Here is a 20,103-nt window from a genome sequence, read left to right as displayed (position 1 = left end):
AGGTGAAAAAATGTTTTGCAGAATTGCTAAATTAACAGCAGCATATATTGTTCTCTCTCATCACTTCTCTTCCTGACCATTTTCTGCTCAGTTTTCCTCTTTAATATGCAAAAGTTGTGTGCCTTTCAACCCTGCCCTTTAGTTAGAGACCACATGGTACATGATCACAAAAAGCTACACATAAATATCATGTCAGGTACTGTATTATAATTCAAGCAGGTGACGACGGCCCTTTGTAGGTTGTAGGAGAGGCTGTGAAAGAGCAGTGAGGGAAGGGGAAGATGAAATCATGAGCTAGGTCAAATACATCTCTCGGTGGAATTAATTTTGTCACTCTAATTATCTGTCTAAACATTCTAGGAGCGTAGCTCTCTGTGGGCTGAATTTCTAGTACAAGAAAAATTACTCTATCAAATAGTCTTATTGTGCTCTTTGTATCTGTTGTAGTTTCCATGGAAATAAATAGGATGCATTACTTTTGGAACAACCTATTTAACCTACATAACTCACAAAGCACTCTAGTTAGTGAAAAAGTCACTGTCTGTAACTATGCCTTCTAAGATAGTAAACAAAAGACTCAGGGCAGAGACTTAAACAATATCCTATGGTCTTCCATTTTTCTTAGTTGTCAGCATGGCTCCTGCCAGTTCTGATCTGTGCCCATCAGCACTTTGTCAAAAATACTCAGGCACAGCTGGGAGGTAACCACTCCAACTAAGTAGTCTGGATGTGGTCACACACCCGAGACAGGCAAAAGGAGGTCTTATAGCCAGGGATGAGTCCACGGTCTCTACACTCCCTGCAGTAGGTATAGCATTCATGGACAGATAGAACAGCTAAAGGGTATCACATTCCCTTCAGCCCAAAAGACACAGATTTAGGCCCAAATTTTCATGCTTGAGCCCACAGTGCTTTGCCTGTATTAAGACATAATTTAAAAGGGACTATGTGCTGAACAATGATTCCTCCTTGGTATCTTCTATGAATCAACATTATGCATCATCAAGTCTGTTCTGCTCTTTACTCGATGGGAAATTGTTGTGTATCTGACACCTAGTACCTTTCATGAGATTTGTAAGTGCTCCTCCTTCATCCATACTCCAGATGCAATAATATAAGGCAAATCTTGTCTTGCAGAAAATGAGATTTTGAATGAAATCATATTTATTCCCTTTTTATAGTGGATATTATTTTAATAATTTTCTGTGTTCTTACCTCTCCCACCACTTCCAACCTGCTGGCATCATCAGAAGTACTGGTCAAGTTACCGTGGTGAAGCAGGGAGTCATCATCTTTGGAAGGGCTGTTCACACCTTCTAGCTCATCAAAAAAAATGTTGACATCCTTAGCTACTATAAAAAAAAGATAAAAACATATGTTCAAATACATTCAAGCCAAATGAATGCTGACTGTAACACATTTTCAGTGATCCCACTTTTTAGTTCTGGTGTATCTATGATGTTAAGTTTAAAATCTCCTGATGAGCACTGGTGAAGATTTAGGATATCACAATACCTCTCTGATAAGTAATCATCTATCACAATAAAACATTTGTTAGCTATCTCCTTGGCTTCTCTTGGGATAAGTGGCTTAAAGGATTGCTTTCTTCATCACAGCCACAAAAAATTGCGTTCAATAAGGAAGGTATTTTTAACCTACTACACAAAATATCAAGCTAGAAGTTGTACAGACCTGTGGCAGAAGACCTCAAATAAGTACTGGTACTTGAAAGACACTGAATATATGAGCATGGGCTGATGATAACTTTCACAAAATTTGGCATCTTTTAATATATATAATGCTAACATATTCAGATCTACCAACTGCCCAGCCTTCAGTCATGCTGTATTAAACTCAACTTGATAAAAAAGTGAGGAGACATAAGGTCCTGGAGCACATTCCCCTGTCCTGGGGGCCTGTCAGGGGGTCTCAGGTCCAAGACACTGGTATACATGGGGAGAGGCCCCAGACAGTGCTCAGGGTAGCCCTGCTTGCCCACCCCAAGTCCATGTCTGACACTGATACCCCTCACTAGGCCTAATCTTGATCCCCAACCTGCTGGCTAAAGTCCTGGCCTGGCCTCAGCCCATCCCCAGAGAGGTACCCAATGCATGGGGTTGCAGTTGTCCCAGGGCCCCTGGCTGCTCTGCTCCCACCCGAGTGGGGGGGTGGGCCCTGGCTATGGGGACCTGCCCTGACAGTCCAATGGGGAGCCTCCACGGAGCAGTCAGCTCACACCATGTGTGATTGAATACAACAGCTTGAGTAACTGAGTTTAATTTCTTCCAACTTTTATGCAATGTTGTGTCATGATAACTTTATAGTAATTAAAATAAAAGTAGTGGAAGACTTGAAATGTGTTAAATGCTGGCAGTGTACTCAAAGTTGGAGTCAGAAGGCAATGGGAAGCTGTGGGCAGAGTGGCTTTGCACTTCTACAGTACCACGTAAAAGCTATTGACTTCAGAGACTGAGGGGCTGCTGGACAGCAGACGTGGGAATCGGAGATGTGGGGCAGACAGGCTGCAGCCAGCCAGGTCTATCACTTCACTCCAAAGCTGCAGATCCTGAGTGGATGGATGGTGAAAAGCTGCATGTGGGGAGAAGAAAGATATCTTTGCTGAGTATCAAGCTTCAGCTACACAGAGGTCTCATTCACCTCTCCACCCTAATGTTTGATAGGTGAAATCCAGAATTATGACAGCAGAGTTCTGTTGGAAGGGACCCCCAAAGGGCAGCTGCTGAGCTTCTTCCCCTTGACTAAGGCAGGGTCAAATGATTGTCATTCCCGGCAGAAATTTGTCTAGCCCACTATTCCTCATTGTTTTGCAAATCTGAGTGACTCTTGGACTCATTTTTCTGTTGTACAATATACCCCCGTCCCTTTTGCTTCTCTGCTGTTCCCCCAAGTAGGTGACAGGCAGTTATCATTTCTGTTGATGTGAATTTATATTAAACAGGAAACAGCCAAAAATCTCTAATTGCTAATGGTAATGTTGCTTCATCTCTAACTACTGGCTGCAGGTGTAAAAACTCATTCCTCCACTGTGGAGAGAGTGAATAGCTGCCAGAAATTAAAGGCCATTAACTGGTTCCCAGCCATCGTAAGTGCTATGACCTCCTTTCCACCCTTCCCTTCCTCAGTGGGTTATGACCTAGTTTAAGAAATCTTTTTTCTTTAAATATACAATGCAACAGACTCTGTAGGTTACCTGTTCTTCACTATCACAAGCCAGGGAAAGATTTCTTCATGTCCTGGACATGCATCTACGCTACAGTTTACATACATTACTCTTTTCCTGTCCACTGTGAGCATTGCTGCACTTTTGCACTTGCCCTATATATATATATACACACACACATATATACTTGTATCGTATATTATATATACTTGTATAGTCTATATACGTATATATACTTGTATAGTATCCAAAGTCTGTTATTACAGCTTTAGGTAGATTAAAAAAAAAAAAAAAAAAAAAAGCCCTATTGAAAGCTTCAATAATTCTTCATTTTCACACACATAATAAGGACAATGTTGACAACATACCTGGCATTTTACATCACAGTACTTTAGCTTATGAGACCACTAATAATTTCAGCAGCAACAGAAATCCAAATGGCATCCAAACAATCCACAATACAAACAAACCTAATCAACCAACATGAACAGTGTAATTTTTAATTGAAATTCAGAATTTCTAATGCTTTTAACAGTGTATCCTCCATCTAGGCAGCATAACAATAGGATTTTTTGTGCCAGATTAAATATTTTTAGGATAACATGCTAATCCTCAAGTTTAGCGATTTTGGAGTCAGATATTCCGTATCATAAAATGATAATCTAGATGTAGATCACCACCAGTTTGTGCATAAATGTTCAAATGAGAAGAATTAGTACTCCACATAAAGAACCACAGGAACAGAAAATATTTGGAAGGATTTGAAACTTCACTGAAGTGAAATCCAGAAAAGCACCTCCAAAAAGTATATGATCAACACCTCAGCATAGTCTGAAAACAACTGTAAGAAAAACTAACAACCCACAAATATAATCAAATAGGGAAGCTCTCAGAGGATTATGAGAGATGTATATCTGCAGACAGGAGCAATGAAAGATGTAGAAATGAAATAAATTTTGCCCTGGTATAACTGATGAGATTTCTGAGATACTAGAATTGCTGCTTCCTGGAGCACCAGTAATGCTTGGACTTGCAAAACAGATGTTTTTAAGTGGGTGTCTGAGATATACAAACTGGTGTGCAAGAGGGCAAATATGTTTGGGATTTTCAAGCAGAGAATTACTGGATTATTTTCAGGCTTTGTGAGGAACACAAAAACTCATTTCAAGGTTATTTTAAAATCCAGCCCAACTCAGTAGGGACTATAAATTGTGGAAACTGCAAATCTCCACCAGTTAGTAAAACTAGCTAAAAGGACCCGTCCGGACTGCTAGTAATGGAAGACTACTTACATCAATAGTACACAAGTAATTGCTGGTTGGTTGCTTCAACAAACAGGATAAGTAGTGAAGAGATGTTCTGAACTACCTTGTCAGAGATAAAGGTGCCTATGACCATCTTCCAATCACAGGAACTTATGCTACTGGTGAGAATGTGGAGATCTTTGTACTTCAGTTGCCTTGCTGTTTCTGTTTCTAAAGATACACTCCTATTTTGTCACACACCGGTACTAAACATGGGGCTGAAACATTTGCAAAGAACATTTTTCTACCCCAAATCTCACTGGATAGCAAACAACATAATTTAATAATGTGCCACAAATGTCAAAAAATACTTTAAAAACCCACAAATCTTATTTGCTTCACTTTAATAATGGTGATGATACTTCCAGCGCAACTCTTCTGTTTGCTTTAGCTAAGTCAGCTATTCTACTGCAATGAATAAGAGCACTCACTCCTACACTGCTTCTAAAGGCATAATCAGGGTTCCACTTTCTCTGTTCCCTTCAGACTATGATAAATACGTATATCATCAAATGATCCTAACAGAATGATGTCTAATAATTTTATTATATATATGCTTTTCACCTTTCATTTGAGAAGCAGACCGGTACTGGTATATGGTGATATCTTTTTAGGCAATGAAATTTAACAGCAACGCAGAGCAGCACGTACATTGCTACAGGAGATATCAAGAACTCTCCCTTATGGTTTTAGATTAGCTTCATTATGCATGTTCATTTTTCCCCCCTCATGTTCCACTTTGTGGGGAAAAAAAAATCAGTGAGTTGAAAATTCAGAATCCCTTGAGGATTCAAAAAATGTGTAAATACAAATCATTTTTATGCAAATGTAGCACAATCCTATATTTTAGAAACTGAACTCTAGGAAATTCTAAGCAAGAGTCCCTGTGAAACAAGCCTCTTTGAACTGAGAGCACTCAAAAGTTACACCCTTACCCTTCTGAAGACAGGCGCTCAAAATTCAAGGTGCCTAAAAATAAGAACTTTCATTCAAAAATGAGAGCTGACTCTATGAATTACTGGGGCAAGATGGAAGTATGCTCAGAGATGATCTTTCTGTTAATTAACAGCTTTATTACTAATTGCCACACTTTGCCACCAACGATACTTCAGCTTTGGGGAATGCAAGTCAAAAATCAGTATTGCAGAAGGTGCTCTTTAGAGACTTTTAGGCCTATCAGGTAGCACTGAAGAGTGAATGTATTTAAAGATTATTCACAGCAGTGTTTATAATACGTGTAGAGCATTTCTACATGAAGATGGTGGTGAAAAAGGTTGATTTTAAAATTACCAGTGTTGGAAAATAGTTCCTAATAAAAAGCTTGAGTACAAAACATCTGTTTTGCAGAGAATCATAGACTCATAAACTCACAAGGTTGGAAAAGACCTATAAGATCATCTAGTCCAACCGTCCTCCCATTACCCTTGCTACCACAAGCCACTAAAACATATCTCATAGTTAATTGCAAAGCTTGAGTAAGAAAAACCAAGACTCCTGCATCTTGTTGTACTACAAGCGATCTTTTTGCATCTTTCTGTTGGATTTTCATATACAAGCATTTTCCTGCAGTCAGTGATCCTGGCAGATACAAATGTTTCTGCAAGGAGGAAATGCTAGAGCTACTGCAGCCCAGAACTTTTTCTCACATGAAATGCTAATACTGTATCTGTGCAGTGATCTGTTACCCTGTCTCAGGAAAATCACAGATTTCTGACTTCCAGACTAGGAGGAAAAATGAGACAATCAAATGATTTACTTATTTTTTATTAAACCTGGCAGGAGTCAATGTAAACTGGAAAGCCAGAGATGTTTTAGTTTTGATTTTACTGCAATGGCTGTGGAAAGAAGCAAATAATAGGAATCATGAAAAAAAGCTTTGAAATCAGAACTTTTTTTTTTTTAAAAAAAAAACCAGAACTGTTTACCACTTTTCCATAAGGCATCCAACTTCTCAGAATAATAACTAGGAAAAAGCCATGAAAACCTTTGCCAACTTCTCTCAGGGCACCAAGGGCACCCATAGCCATGCCTACCTTGGCCAGGTCCCCAGGGCTCCCCCACCTGCTCCAGCCTCATGTCCCCACATCTCTCTGAGCCCCATCACATCAGCCCCTGTCCAAACCAAGCCACATCAGGGCTGGGCTCCAGCTCCCCACAGTCCTGCCCTGCTCAGTCATGCCTCCTGCCCAGCTGGGCCCACCTGCGGGCCCACAGCCTGGCCTTGACCCAGTGTAGAACAGGTGCATCATCCCCTTTGGCAGTTTTACACCCAGTGCAATCCTCTACTTTATAGTGCATGTTTATAGCCATTTTAAGATCAGTAATTATTGTTTCTGGACTGCCTCTTATACACTGGAGATAATTTCTGAATATACTGCTGTCAAGAGGAAACTGTAAAACAGAATAAAATTCTGGAAATGCACGTTTAAGGCTCAAGCTTGAATTGTGGTACTCAAATACAGAATTTAGCTTTGAAGCATTAAAAGTGACTTTTAGTTCTTTTCTAATAGCAGTATATTCACATGAAAGTGTATATACATGGTACAATAATTATCTTCATTCTCAGTCAAAGAAAGAATCAGGAGGGCAGAAAAAAATCAAGTAGCTTCAGAGCAAACTGTTTAAGTAATTAATCATTTATAAAACAATAACAATAACAGCAAGAAACCTCTACTATTGAATAATTACATTTAGAGCTTTCCAAATGGAAGGAGTTACCAGCTAGCTAAATTTATACAACATGGCTCCAGAAAAGTAAAATGCTCAGGAAACTCATGATAAAATATATGGTTATTAAAAGTTAATCACTAGCCTTTTTAAATTTTCATTCAATGCTAACAACACCTGGGAACAAAAGTAGCAATTACTATTTCGAGCAACCACCTTGGAAATAATATTTAAGTTTATTTTAATGTAATTGTTTGCTGTACACGGGACTGCAGTTGATAAGATACTCCCTAGGACATGTAGTAAGACTTTACAAACTATTTTTTCTAGAAAAGAATGTATCTGAATGTTATAGAGGTTAATTTTAAAGAAAAAACACTGTCTCCAAGGCTGTAAAAGTCACATCCTTTTCAAATCGTCTCTAAAATAGTCTTTAAGTCAAAATGGTAATTCTTAGAAGACTCTTTGTGTGATACTTTTTTGTTTTGAAATGATATTCAAATTGCTAAAACAATTTTGAAGCTTACTTCAATTCATATTATATCCAAGAATCACTTCCAAATACTTGCTTTATGTAGGGTAGAATTCACCTGAATGTACATATCCACAGTGCAGAATTTTTTATCTTAGCTGTAGCACTGATTTAAGTTAGCTTATCTCCCTAAATTCAGTTTGCAGGTAACAGAGAGAAATAGCCACTTTAGAGTTTTGGGTCACCTAATCTGTATTAGCCACCTACTTCAGAATGAGACAAATTGGGATCTAGACATCCTTGTTCGTTTCCATTGACTATAAAAGGCACTTAAATAATGAACTGAGATGTTGATATCTTCATTGCAAACCCCTGTGTTTGAATTAGACAAATCCTGTTTCTATCACTACAGAAAGACGGCATACTTTTAAAAGTAACTGAAGGTTTTATCTAAAAGTTTAACATTTGAGGTGTAAGTAAATATAAGTAAACCTGTGGCTTCTTGAATCAGAGATTATGCCATTAAAGTATGACATAGTACCAAGAGAAGTTGAGATGTGGCCATATACGAAGAATTAATTCAGTTTGGAAAAAACTCTGCTAATAATTCTAATCTTGGCATCTAATTGTTTCAATTAAATCACCCTCATGCCTGAATTGGAGAAGATAACAATTTCCTGTATAAAGATATAGTAACTTCCCTGAGAATCTGTTTATCTTTGTTTACCTATCTTGTATATTCAGACTCTGAAAGATCATAGTGTTTTTTCAGCCACTCCAGTCCATATCCACAACTCATCCCAGGCCTCTATCTGAGCTATGGCATATTAGTGGCATTCCTGATAGGAAAAGGTTTTAATTTACAAGACATAGAGTTCACTCTAAAAATACAATTTAAACCATCAGGTGAATCATTACCAAATGATCACCACTGCCATTTTTCAAACCCAAGTTTCCCTTCCATCCCCAAACATACTATCATCACAGGACCTGATCCTTGCACTGTATAGTTACTGATTCATATGAAAAAAACAAGAGTGCAGGATTCATTCTTTTGTGTCTTTCAGCAATCAAAAATGTAAGTTGCTATGTATCGCTTTAGAAAATTGCTACAAAAAATTCAAAGTTTAAAATAAAACTGGTAAAAAGGGAAACCAGAAGCCAGCTACCAATGTCACCATACCTTGTGCTTTGATCCTTGGTCAGCTGAGATTTTTCAACATATTATGGAAAATTCTCACTGAAATTCAAGATTCATTTAGATTCCAGAGTTGCATCAATCTTTGGGGTGGATGAGGGTGTCTTCAGCCTTTGTTAAAAAGACTAGCGTTTTTTCTAACACAAGTCTTAAGATTATCCTGCAATTGCATTTGAGGAGGATGGATTGATCACTTCACAAACCACAGCATACTACTTGTAAAAAAAGAGGTGGTTCCACTTACTAAGATTATAGAATCATAGAATGGCATAGAATAGAAGAGGGACTTTAAAAATAACTTTCTTCTATTCCCCCTGCTGTAGGCAAGTGTTGCCAGCCACTAAATCAAGTACCAGCTCAGGCTGCCCAGGGCCCAACCTGGCCTTGAACACCTCCAGGGATGGTGCATCCACAGTCTTTCTGAGCAACCTGTGCCAGCACCTAACCACCCTCTCAGTGAAAATTTTCCCTTGGATATCTAATATAAATTCCTCCCTTTTTCGTTTGAAATCATTCCCCCTTGTCTGTCTTCCTTCCCTAGATAAGCAGGAGTTCAGTTGTCACGAAAAGCTCATCACTTCTGATCCCAAAATTTACCTTGTGAAAAATGTGAATATACTCCAGTACTCCGTAAAAACCTGGAACTTCAAATCCAGTCTTAGGTCTCAGACTGAAGGATATATATGACAATAATAATTCACAGAGGTATTCAAGAATGTCAAGAATAGATTAAAGTAACATGACTCAGTATTTCTCATCATTTCTGCATAGGAAATATATACTGCTGGAATCCTTATGTACATAGTAATCCAAATCTTAGTAAAAGATATCTTAGTGGCTTTCAATAGCTCACTGAACTTTCTCACAGATTTTTGTAACAAGTATTCACTTATCATTCAGTTTGTTAATTTGTATGTAGTAATATTTGTAGTTATAATTTCAATATATCACAATTGATTTATTTGACCATCTAATTGATTTCACATCCAAGTAATAACTTACTTTCTTGTATAGCATTAAGAATTTTTGAAAAGTCCACATCTGTCTTCTGTGCATCTGGCTTTATCCATATTTGTGTTTCCAAACGGTTAACCTGCAAATCCTCTCTTCCTTCTGAAGAAATTGAAGAGATTGATGGGGTTTGTGACAGTGAAATATAGAAAATCCAGCCATGAGGCTTTCTGGTGTGGGAACATACACATGGAATAATGCTACCTACTTTCCCCCCCCCCCCAGCACAACCAATTTTTCTTCAGGCAGCTTTTGATATAGCCAAAATTGATATAAAGCTAAATAGAATGAAACAACAGGCTCTGCTATAAGGAATGATGTAGAGTCACCACTGCTGAGTTCCTTATTCAGGTGATTATGTGCTGCCATGCCAGGAGCATCTCCTCACCACACCATCTACAAAATTAACTCCAAAATATGAAGACAGACAAAACATTTTGTTGCAAATGACACAGCACTACAGAAAGAGCTAGGCTAAAATAAAACACACAGACACGCAAAAGACAAATAAAAGCTCAAGATAGGAAACAACCTGGATAAAAAGGATAAAAAGAGCTTGGACAGCATGTTTCAGCCACAGGACACCATAGGGTCTCACATGGCAGGGTGGTGTGCTATGGTCTAGGAAGCACTCTAGTACTGCTGTCTATTTCAAAGGAGGTCACACTGGCATGTAATTCTGTCAGTTTAAATGTTATGTTGTGCTTTTAAAAGCATTATGGAACATTAAAAACATAGATCAGGGTGACAGTTTCAAATCTGTTTGCACATGTGAATAGGCATGAGATTTGCCCCTCTATCAAGTTTCAGTGTTCTTTTAACATGAGCAAAGAAAGCAGGAATTTTTCAAAACACACCCTTTCCACGTAAGCAAATATTACCACATATCAAGATTGGAAAAGGTATTGGGTATATGGGCTTAAACTCCTGGCTACAGGGTGCTCCAATGCAGCCAGAAACAGAGGGAGCTATCACAGAAGCATAGAATTGTTTGAGTTTGAGAAAGGACCTTAAGGGTCATCTGATCCAACTCCTCTGCAATGAACAGGAACTCTTACACCTAGATCAGGGTACTCAGAGACCCTCCAAACTGACCTTGGATGTCTGCAGGGATGGGGCATCCACCATCCACCACCTCTCTGGGCAACCTGTGCCATACAGTCAGTTTTTATTGAATAACTGTTATACAGAGCTAGCAGGTAGCTGCAGGGAGCTTGGAGGCACCTGAGGAAGGACTTTGGAATAAAAAGGGTCAGGTCATTTAGGCCATTTCTATGCCTTCGCTAGTGACTACCACTCAAGCTTTTTATGGAAGCCTTTTTCTTTCTTCTGCATCCTGCCTATAACAAGCAAGTCTTCTGAATTTCCTTCTGACCTACTGCAGTCATAGAATGGGGAGGGACCAACTGTCAGTGGTCCCCAAGAGACTACTGCCTGGATAAGTGTTACAAATCATATTCCTGCGCACCAAATTACTCAACTCTATTTTAAAGATCCTACTTCACCTTATGGAAATAAAAACCTCAAAATGAGCATTCAACATTTTCAGTCTTTTTTACTTGTCAATGCTAAAATATTATAAATTCGAACTACCTCACTCTTGCCCCAGCATGTTCTTTTGTTCCATAGCGAAGACCCACTGTTAAATCAAAGCCAGCTTCCCTTATAGATTCCCGTGAAGCGATCTGTCATAATAGCAGCAGGAATAGGCATTTAATGATGTAGAACAAAAGGAATTTCTTAAGTGAGACAGCTGAGTATTCATATAATAGCAGTCTGGGGAAATCTGCAGATGGCCTCAGGGATGGCAGCCTAGGCTCTCCCCCATAGGAGAACTCAAGACACTACAGAGAAATACTGCAGCTGCTGGAAAAGGCACATAGACAACAGGATAAAAGTAGAAAAGTAATGGACAGTTTCGTCAGTGATACCATTCATTTTCCTGTTAAAATCTTATCACTTTTTAATTTATACAAATACATCCTCAGATCCACCAACCTGTCTTTTCTGTTTGAACCCTAGCAGGAGCAAAATACTGACAATACTGATACATATAAAATATAAATGATAGTCTCATATACTTCTCTGAAATATTGTAGCCTTAAGATCTGAACTCAGGACAAACAAATCAGACCAACAATATCAGCCAGTCTGATTTCACTCAAAACCACATGCACAATTTTCCACCAGTCCTCTGTGATTTAATACATGGCTGTTCACAAACATGCCTCCACCAACACAAGGAGAAAAAGAAGTGCATCTGCCAGCAACATAGCTTCTACATAAGTGGTTACAGGAGTACTTTCTTTTCACATGATCTTCATGGTGTCAATAAACAGAGTTGAAATGGTACAGTTGCTTCTACCCACTTCCCTCTCCTTTGGCACTCACTTTGCAGAGGGAATGCTGCATTTTTTTTTCCTGAGACAAACAACCCCTGTGTGATAGGTCATGGAATGGCCAATTCAATGATTCCTGACTTACTGGTGGATAAAGGTTTTAGATCAGCAGCTGTTTGGACAGGTCACTCTCCTGCATCCTTTATCTTACCAGTGTTTTCCAGTACAACAAACCAGGAAAGTATCTGGTATTGCCGTTGCTTCTGGATGGCTTTAGCACATCCTTCTTGCATTAACAGCTGCTGATTTGTGCTTTATTGGTGTTAGGTCCCACTGACTATACTCTAAGAAATATTGCCCAGGAGAACGTCAGGAAAAGACCCATGGAAACATGAGAGATAAGCAAATAGGGATAAAAATGAAGTAACTATTAAATTTATTAAAATTTAAGTGATTTTATTAAAAGGTTGATGCAAGGCTTTTCTCCATTTATTCAGATACTTTAGTTCACTGAAGTTGCATTTTAAATTATCTTACAGCCTTTACTCTGGTGTACTCTTTAAAGCAGTGAACAAGTAGGACCCTTTCTCCTTTATTTATTATGAAGGGTCTCTACTAATTAAGTTAAAAAAAAAAAAACACGTGAGATTTTTAAAAAGGCATTTCATTTTTTACAGGCTGGTTGAGAGGACTTCTTCTAAACTGGAATTTTATTAAAATTGTGTTTCAGACAAGCCAGTTGAGTAGCAAGGTAGTTAATATGACATTAATGTTAAGCACGGTTTCCCACTGCAGTGACAGAGATTTTGAATCTACTTAAAATCAAGAACATACTGAGGTGTTTTGCTAGACAAGAGCCTTGTTACACATATTACCTAGTACTTCCCAATTAGCAAAAGCAGCATTTCAGACTTGTACTTCAAAAACAAACAAAAAAAAATCTTTTTTTTTTTTTTTGCACTGTAAATATCTGAACCACACTTGCAAAGTCTGCACATTTTACACATGCACTGTGTTGTGCAAATTGTGTTTGCACACAGACACTCTCACACTGTGGCCTGAAACTGAGCATAAGCAATTGGGTGCACAGAAAAATGTAGAGTTTTGGTGTCTGGCACCAAAACAGAGGACATACAAATAAACTGGATAGAGAAAATGATCCCTTTCCCAAACTACAATGGGGTCTTCATATTTACTCAGTAATTTTGAATGGCGGTAATTGTAACTCAACAAGGCAGTCAGGTTTCTTGAAGAATTTTACTACTTAGGCTCTGCTCACTGGTAAGAACAGAAATATTTAACTCAGTTGCCTGCTGAAATTACAGTCTTTCTTCTCTGGCCTCCCTCAATTCCAAACAAGTGCAAACAAATGTTTTGTCTACAGCTCTAGAAATTTCTGCAGAGGTAAATTTGTAGCTTCAAAGCATGTTTCGGAAGAGGCAGCTAAGTAGTGCCAGCACATGTGTGACTGTAGTGATAAACTGGGAGTATCTTAAAGGTCCATTTTGCTCTTTATACAGTTTTCTCTAATTTGAGAAAAAAAATTCTCTAATTTTTACCTGTGTAGGTCACAGGATTTGCTTCGTACATCTACAAAACATAGTTTTGCAAGAATTGTACATACTAGATAATAATGCGCATTGAAAGAGGCTTTAGAGACTTTTTATTTAAATCAGAGCACTCCATCCTAAGAGCATTAAAACACAATGTGTTTCAAAGACTGAAAACTTTGGGTGTCCTGTGGAAATATCTGCAGACCTTTTAAAAGACTCTGACCTGGTGGATCACCATATACATCCATAAATACTTAGAGACTTGAATATAACTCCTGATAGGCTTAACTGGCTTACCAGTCATGTTAAAAAAATAGTATATTTTGTCACTGGTCAACACAGCTAATCAAATCTTTCACCATTTCTCTTAATGGTTTTCCCACTGATTATGGATAAAATATCATGCCTGCATGTTACTGTGAGAATCAAAAGCTGAGTGTGAACATACAAAAATGCTGTGTTTGTTTTAACTGTACTTTGAAAGGTAGTGGAGTGAATATATGTGGCTACTTCATTTTACACAGGAAAGTCTATATAACGTAAGGAAAAAGAATTTTAAAACTCAAATCATTATTTAGCGTGAAGAACCTATGTCATAGCTGTCCCTGTACATGGTCATGTCAAGCGTATCCTACTAAAAATACCGGAATTATTTTTGAAAGGCAACTGAAAAATAGTTTCCCTTTACATTGCAATACACTGTAAGGCATATAATACATTTAATTATGTTAACACAAACTGTCTCCTTATCTGCCAGAAGCAGCAATAGTGAACACAGAATTTCTAAACCCCTAATACTACCATATTATCACAGTCTAAAATATTTTTAAAATGTATGGTGTCAGTTCTGCCCTATGTTATACTTTAGGTGATGTCAGAAGCAGAGAAATCCCCTCACCCAATTAACTACAAAGAACTGGGATATCTGCATACTCTCTGTCTCATGCTGCCTGTGCCTTTCAGACAGACAAGCATAGAAAAAATGGATGGATAGCACATGGTGCAAACCCACATCTTTAAAATCTCTCTTGACAAAACAGCCTGAACACCAGGCTATGGGGACAGGATCCTGCTAGCCCTCAGCCTTCAGTTCTTGCATTTCAAACATTTCCACTGCCCATAACGTGCCCTTTGCATGGGGACTATCAATTCCAACAGTCTGCATTTACCATCAAGAAGAAGGAATCTCCTAAGCAGCAAGTACAAACTGGACAACAGCACAGGAGAGCTGATGATCCAGGTCTTCCACATGTACACGCAGCCAAATCATTAAACTGTTGTCCAAAAGGACACAATCTCCATCATTATTCTCCAACTCTTCTCTTATATATGATTAAATGTTTTGAAAGCTGAAAGGACTGAAATGCCCACCCATTTACCAGAACACCATGACACATATTTCTATGCCTAGTATTACCAATTGCCTGTCAACACATCGCCCCTGTGCAAATCCTTACGCAATCAGTAGAGGGGCATTACTGCACAATGAACCTTTAAACAACCACCCCTAGAAGCACTTCTCTTCACCAATAATGCAAAGAGACAAGGAACCAAAGTGTGTTCTACTGAGAACAAATCTCATCTTTTCAGTTGCCACAATATATGGCATAGGAATCCATGGGAGACAGTCTGAAAATAACACAAACCATTGTGTGCAACAAAGAAGAGACAGACAATGCTATACAGTTGCACGTTGCAAATGAGAATCTAGAAAGAAGTCTGAGATCTAAGTGAACTGAACAGCTCAGCTCATTTCATGTTACGCATATTTGTATTAAAATGGCAATAGGAATGATTATGTTTTAGTTCTGCCTCTTTCTTTTTACACTGCAAGTGCGCATACAAAGTTATCGAAGATCACTATCACGTATGTTCAAACATTTGTCTATGTTTGGAAAATCTAATTACTTGTGAATGATAAATCCTTCAGTTTATCTCTTTAGCAATATCAGGAGTTGTTAGCAGGGAATCAAGGAAGGGAAGAAGGAGAAAACATTAGCTGAACAAGCCATTCATTGCAGAGTTTGCCCCATTCTGAAGTCAACAGTATAATGGTGAGACAAGCAGAAAAGCTGACCACATGTGTGTAAGAGGCATGACCTAATTAATAGATACCTTTAGTGCACCAAAGATTTACTTCATTATACATGAAATATCAAGATATCTAGCTTCTTTCTGGGGTGGGGTTTAACGCAACAATCAATTACATATAGACTCACAACATACCATACCCTATCACTACCTTCACAGTCTAAATACATCCTTCCCATTCATTCCCTCAGAAGCCATTGGTAGCTAAATCATTTTGTGAACCTTAGCTGTCCTGGGACTGCTGAGGAAAGAATATAGCATAGGAATATGAAAATGCTTCTCCTAAGTACAGGATAGTAGAATAGAGTTGTATCCAGCACAGGATCCTATTTCTGACAGCAGATGCTTATACAAAGGGAGTATGAACAGTGTAAGGACATATCATGGAATCACCAAGGTTGGAAAAGACCTCCAAGATCATCCAGTCCAACTGTCCACCTACCACCAATGCTTCCCAACTACTGTACTTAAGCACAATACCTAAAAGTTTCTCGAAGACCGTATCTTATGCATATTTGTTGCCAGTCTGTCTCTTCCAGCTTGAACAGGTTTAGAGACTTCTGGAGTGGAAGATTTCATCTAGACAATGATTAATGACTCCCAGCATCTCTCAATACCTTTGAGGGTACCTTGCAAACAGCAGGAATCCTGTTCCTAAACCTGGCGCAGTGAGTCCTTCTTATAAGGCCCTGTGACCTCCTGAAATTAACAAGAGCAGACAGACTACTCAAAATGGACTATTTTCAGTAATTAGCATTAAGCACAGACTCCTTTGCAAGCAGCAGGAGAGCATCTGAACCTCAAGGGTCATCATTTTCAGGCCTCTTGGCAGCATAAAGGGTCTTTAAAGTATGCGTGCTTTTATTGATCCTTAAAGAGCTTCCAGTTTCCTTGAAGTTCAGACTACTACTTCATGCTGTAGGATAACAGGTGCTAAATTCCTTTTCTATGCTAAGTTTTCTCCTACGGTAAGGTCTAAATAAAGTAATAAGCATGGTGCTATCTCCTTTAGCTATAGTAAGCACCCTGAATGATATCAGTAATGGAGACCTCAGAAATGTCTTTCATGCTCTGCTGGACCTCTGTAGCACAGCACAGTCTACAACTGTATAGTTCAAGGATGGACCTAGCAAACAGTGTGCCTTCACGGTGTCATCCAGCATGTGCAACACATCTGCTTTCTGAGATGTTCAGTCACTCGTAGCACAGGGAAGGGCAATAGTCTGCATGTCCCAAAGGGAATTTGTTCCTTTTTTAGAGCAGACCAAAGATGAGGCCACCTTTGCTTTGCTGCTACCCTTACGCCTGCTGTAAGCTGTGATGTTTTGTTTCATGCAGTCATTTTTAGGATTGACACATCTGTATCTTGCAGTAGTAGGAATTTTTTGTGGGCTTCTGATACATAAACACAATTAATAGGCAGTTGGACTTGTTGATCTTCAAAGGTCCAAGTGAACTATCCTGCTCTGTCCAATTCTATTATACTAATCTATTTGCTCAAGTAGATACAGAAAGGTCTGAAGAATGAAGCATTGGGCTTGGGGGAAAGGTCTTGCTGTCCTTTGGATGGCAAGAAACCCTTTGTGGAAATTATCACTGAGCAGCTATGTTACAGACAAATTCATGCTGTGACCTTAAAAACATTTCTGCTAAAGCAGAATTTAGTTTGTTCCATCTTTTGACAGCCAAAAATCTTTCCCTGGGATATATGAAGCATATTTCACATTAGAAATAGAGGCTTATGTAATACCAAGTCCTACTTAAGTTAGAACTATATCTAAGAAAAATAATTAGCCAAGCATTGCAGGAACATACTGACTAATTATTCAAGGTCTCCTTGTCTGCTTCCTGAATGATAAACTCTTTGTTTTTAATAAAATGGATCTCTAATTTCTCATAAATATTTTATTTGTGTTTCATTTCAATCTATATTCTGCCTGTTTTCTTCAGCAAAATTAGTACTGTCAAAAACATTCTTCATTGTTTTGAGACAATTATTGTACACCAGTCTAAGGACACCATGACCTTTTCTTGGGATCAGCAGTGCTCCCTGTTTGGTGCAAGGTCACATCTACCGGATCTATTCCAGATGTTCCCCTTTGCAAGGAAACCCTCTAAGGGTGAAATGATCGAAAACATGCAGAGGGACTGGCCTTTTGCAGCTTTTGTGTGCTAACTGCATGACATAAACCAACAGCAGCACTGAGAGCTGAAATTTGAGGGTGAGCTGCACTGATTTTAAAGAAACCATATATAATTGATTGCGAGAGTGAATGAAAGATCATTTTACAACAGCAAACAGGAGGCTGATCAAAGCAGGAAGGGAAAAAAAAGTCTTTGAGAAGAGATGAGTTTAAAAATATATACTTTCCCAGAGAAGTAGAACACCCTCAAAGCCACCACTTAAAATTACTAATATTATTTTTGAAGTTCCTTATTGAGGGCATGCACAGATCCCAGGCAGGATCAGTACTTTTGTGTGTCAGGTACAGCACAAACTGAAACACAGGAAGAATGCAATTTGAACCTAAACCAATTTAAAAAAAAAATTAAAAGAGAGAGCACTGAAAAATATTCTTTATCCTCTAGATTTTTTTTTTCATTAGGAGCAGGTGTTTTTGAATAAGTGGCTTTTGCCATAAGAAAAGGAAAATAATGAACGAAATGGGCTGTATGACAAAGCAAAGTGACAGAAGATTTCAGGCTCTGCATCATGCACTATCTAGTTCAATCTTTAAATTCAAAGTAGCCTATAATGACCATCTGATGACCTGTCATTCAGCCCAGGAACAAAAGTTCCCCACTGTAATTGCAGCGAACTGCTCTCCCCTTTAGCAGCTTTGCAGAGCCTCCCGGTGACCAATAGTCAGGAAAAAGAACTCTCCCCATGTTCAGAAGAGAATTTCCAGCTCACACCTGAAGTACAGATGCTGGAAGAAGTTTGTTTGGTGCTCGAACTTGCGTTCTATTGAATAAAGGCTGTAAATAAAGAGAAAAGTTAAGTATCCAGAGATGGGTTTTTTTTGGTTTTTTTTTTTTGGACATTAATCAAGGTACTACTGAATAGGGCCATTTCTTGTGGGTATACAATTTTTTGTAATGCACAAATAAGATTAATGAAGTTAAATGTTAATTAATGTTAAACTTATTTGAAATCTGCTTGCTTTTTCCATGCTTCATTCCACATGAGAGAAAGTTCTTATATACGCCCACCAGAAAACACTGAAAAAGGCCGTGTCCGTAAGAACGTTAGACAAGCAAGATAACAGCACTGCTGCCAATGGGAACATAAATTTTCAGGTGAGTTGACATCAGTTACTCCCCTGCCTCACATGCATTCTCTGCCAAGAAATATTTGCATGACAGAGCTTTCTGGCAGAATTATTTGCAGGAATTTATTCTTTTAATCTGAAGGAGATGTATGCCATACACCCTGCCAGTCAACAAAGAACAGAGAATGTGATTGAACCAACAAATCACATCTAACTAACACAGATCTTCTGAAGAATACTGAACACATACAAGCATGTGCACATTTTATGATGAGGAAAGGATATCTTTTGCATATTAAATTAGTTTAATAGGGCTCAATTCTAGCTTCCTTGGTGATTCAAAGTTCACTATGTTGTGACTAAACTCATTAAACATACATTTACTCTTTTGTTTTAATTTTAACTCCAATAGTTTCAAGATCTGTGCATTTTTTCTTGCCTCCTAAAGTCAATTGTTCTGTTAGCCAATGTCACTACCTCTTTCTTATTTCATGCCCAACAATTACATGCATAAATAAAAATTGTGCAATTGAATAAGGAAAAAAAAAGGAGAATCCAAAAATCAAGAAAAGCATGCCAAAAGCAGCATACGTCTTCCCTTAATCATTCCGACTTCTATATCAGGTACTATTTATGTTAAAAGCCAAGAAACTGACAAAAAATATTGTCACTTGCCACCAATGACCGCACTAGCCATCATTCCAGAAACCAGTAGGTTTCCTTGCCATTGACCTTGCAAGATATTTTACCCGGGTAATTTATATACATCAGAATAATTGTCACTCTGAAATACCAAACTATTTATAATGTACAGCATTTCATAAGGTACTGCCATCTGCCAACTGGTGTACTACAAAAGTTATTTATGTAGGTAAGAGTTAGAGTTAGTTGCTGAATAGGAACTAATAACGTATGATTTCAGTTTTGGTTTTTTTTCTAATAGTTCTATTTATTACTGTTGTTGACTGACCATAATCTTTCCTGCAAGTCTACTTGAACACAGCTTTAATGGTTG

General features: G+C 38.3%; 1 protein-coding gene across 5 annotated transcripts in view; it reads right to left on the bottom strand.

The window, feature by feature from the left end:
* Positions 1-20,103, bottom strand: part of ANO4 (anoctamin 4) — a 173,144-nt gene that overhangs the window by 95,095 nt on the left and 57,946 nt on the right. For 4 of the 5 annotated variants that reach the window (XM_025154917.3, XM_040667745.2, XM_040667734.2 and 1 more), the window contains exon 3: positions 1,216-1,352. In XM_025154917.3, coding sequence (XP_025010685.1) covers positions 1,216-1,352 — 137 coding nt within the window. The remainder of the gene's footprint in view (positions 1-1,215; positions 1,353-20,103) is intronic. The other variant, XM_040667740.2, reaches the window with a different exon arrangement.

Source organism: Gallus gallus, chromosome 1, assembly GCF_016699485.2.
Source record: "Gallus gallus isolate bGalGal1 chromosome 1, bGalGal1.mat.broiler.GRCg7b, whole genome shotgun sequence".
Taxonomy (NCBI): domain Eukaryota; kingdom Metazoa; phylum Chordata; class Aves; order Galliformes; family Phasianidae; genus Gallus; species Gallus gallus.
This window is presented reverse-complemented; position numbering and strand designations above follow the sequence as displayed.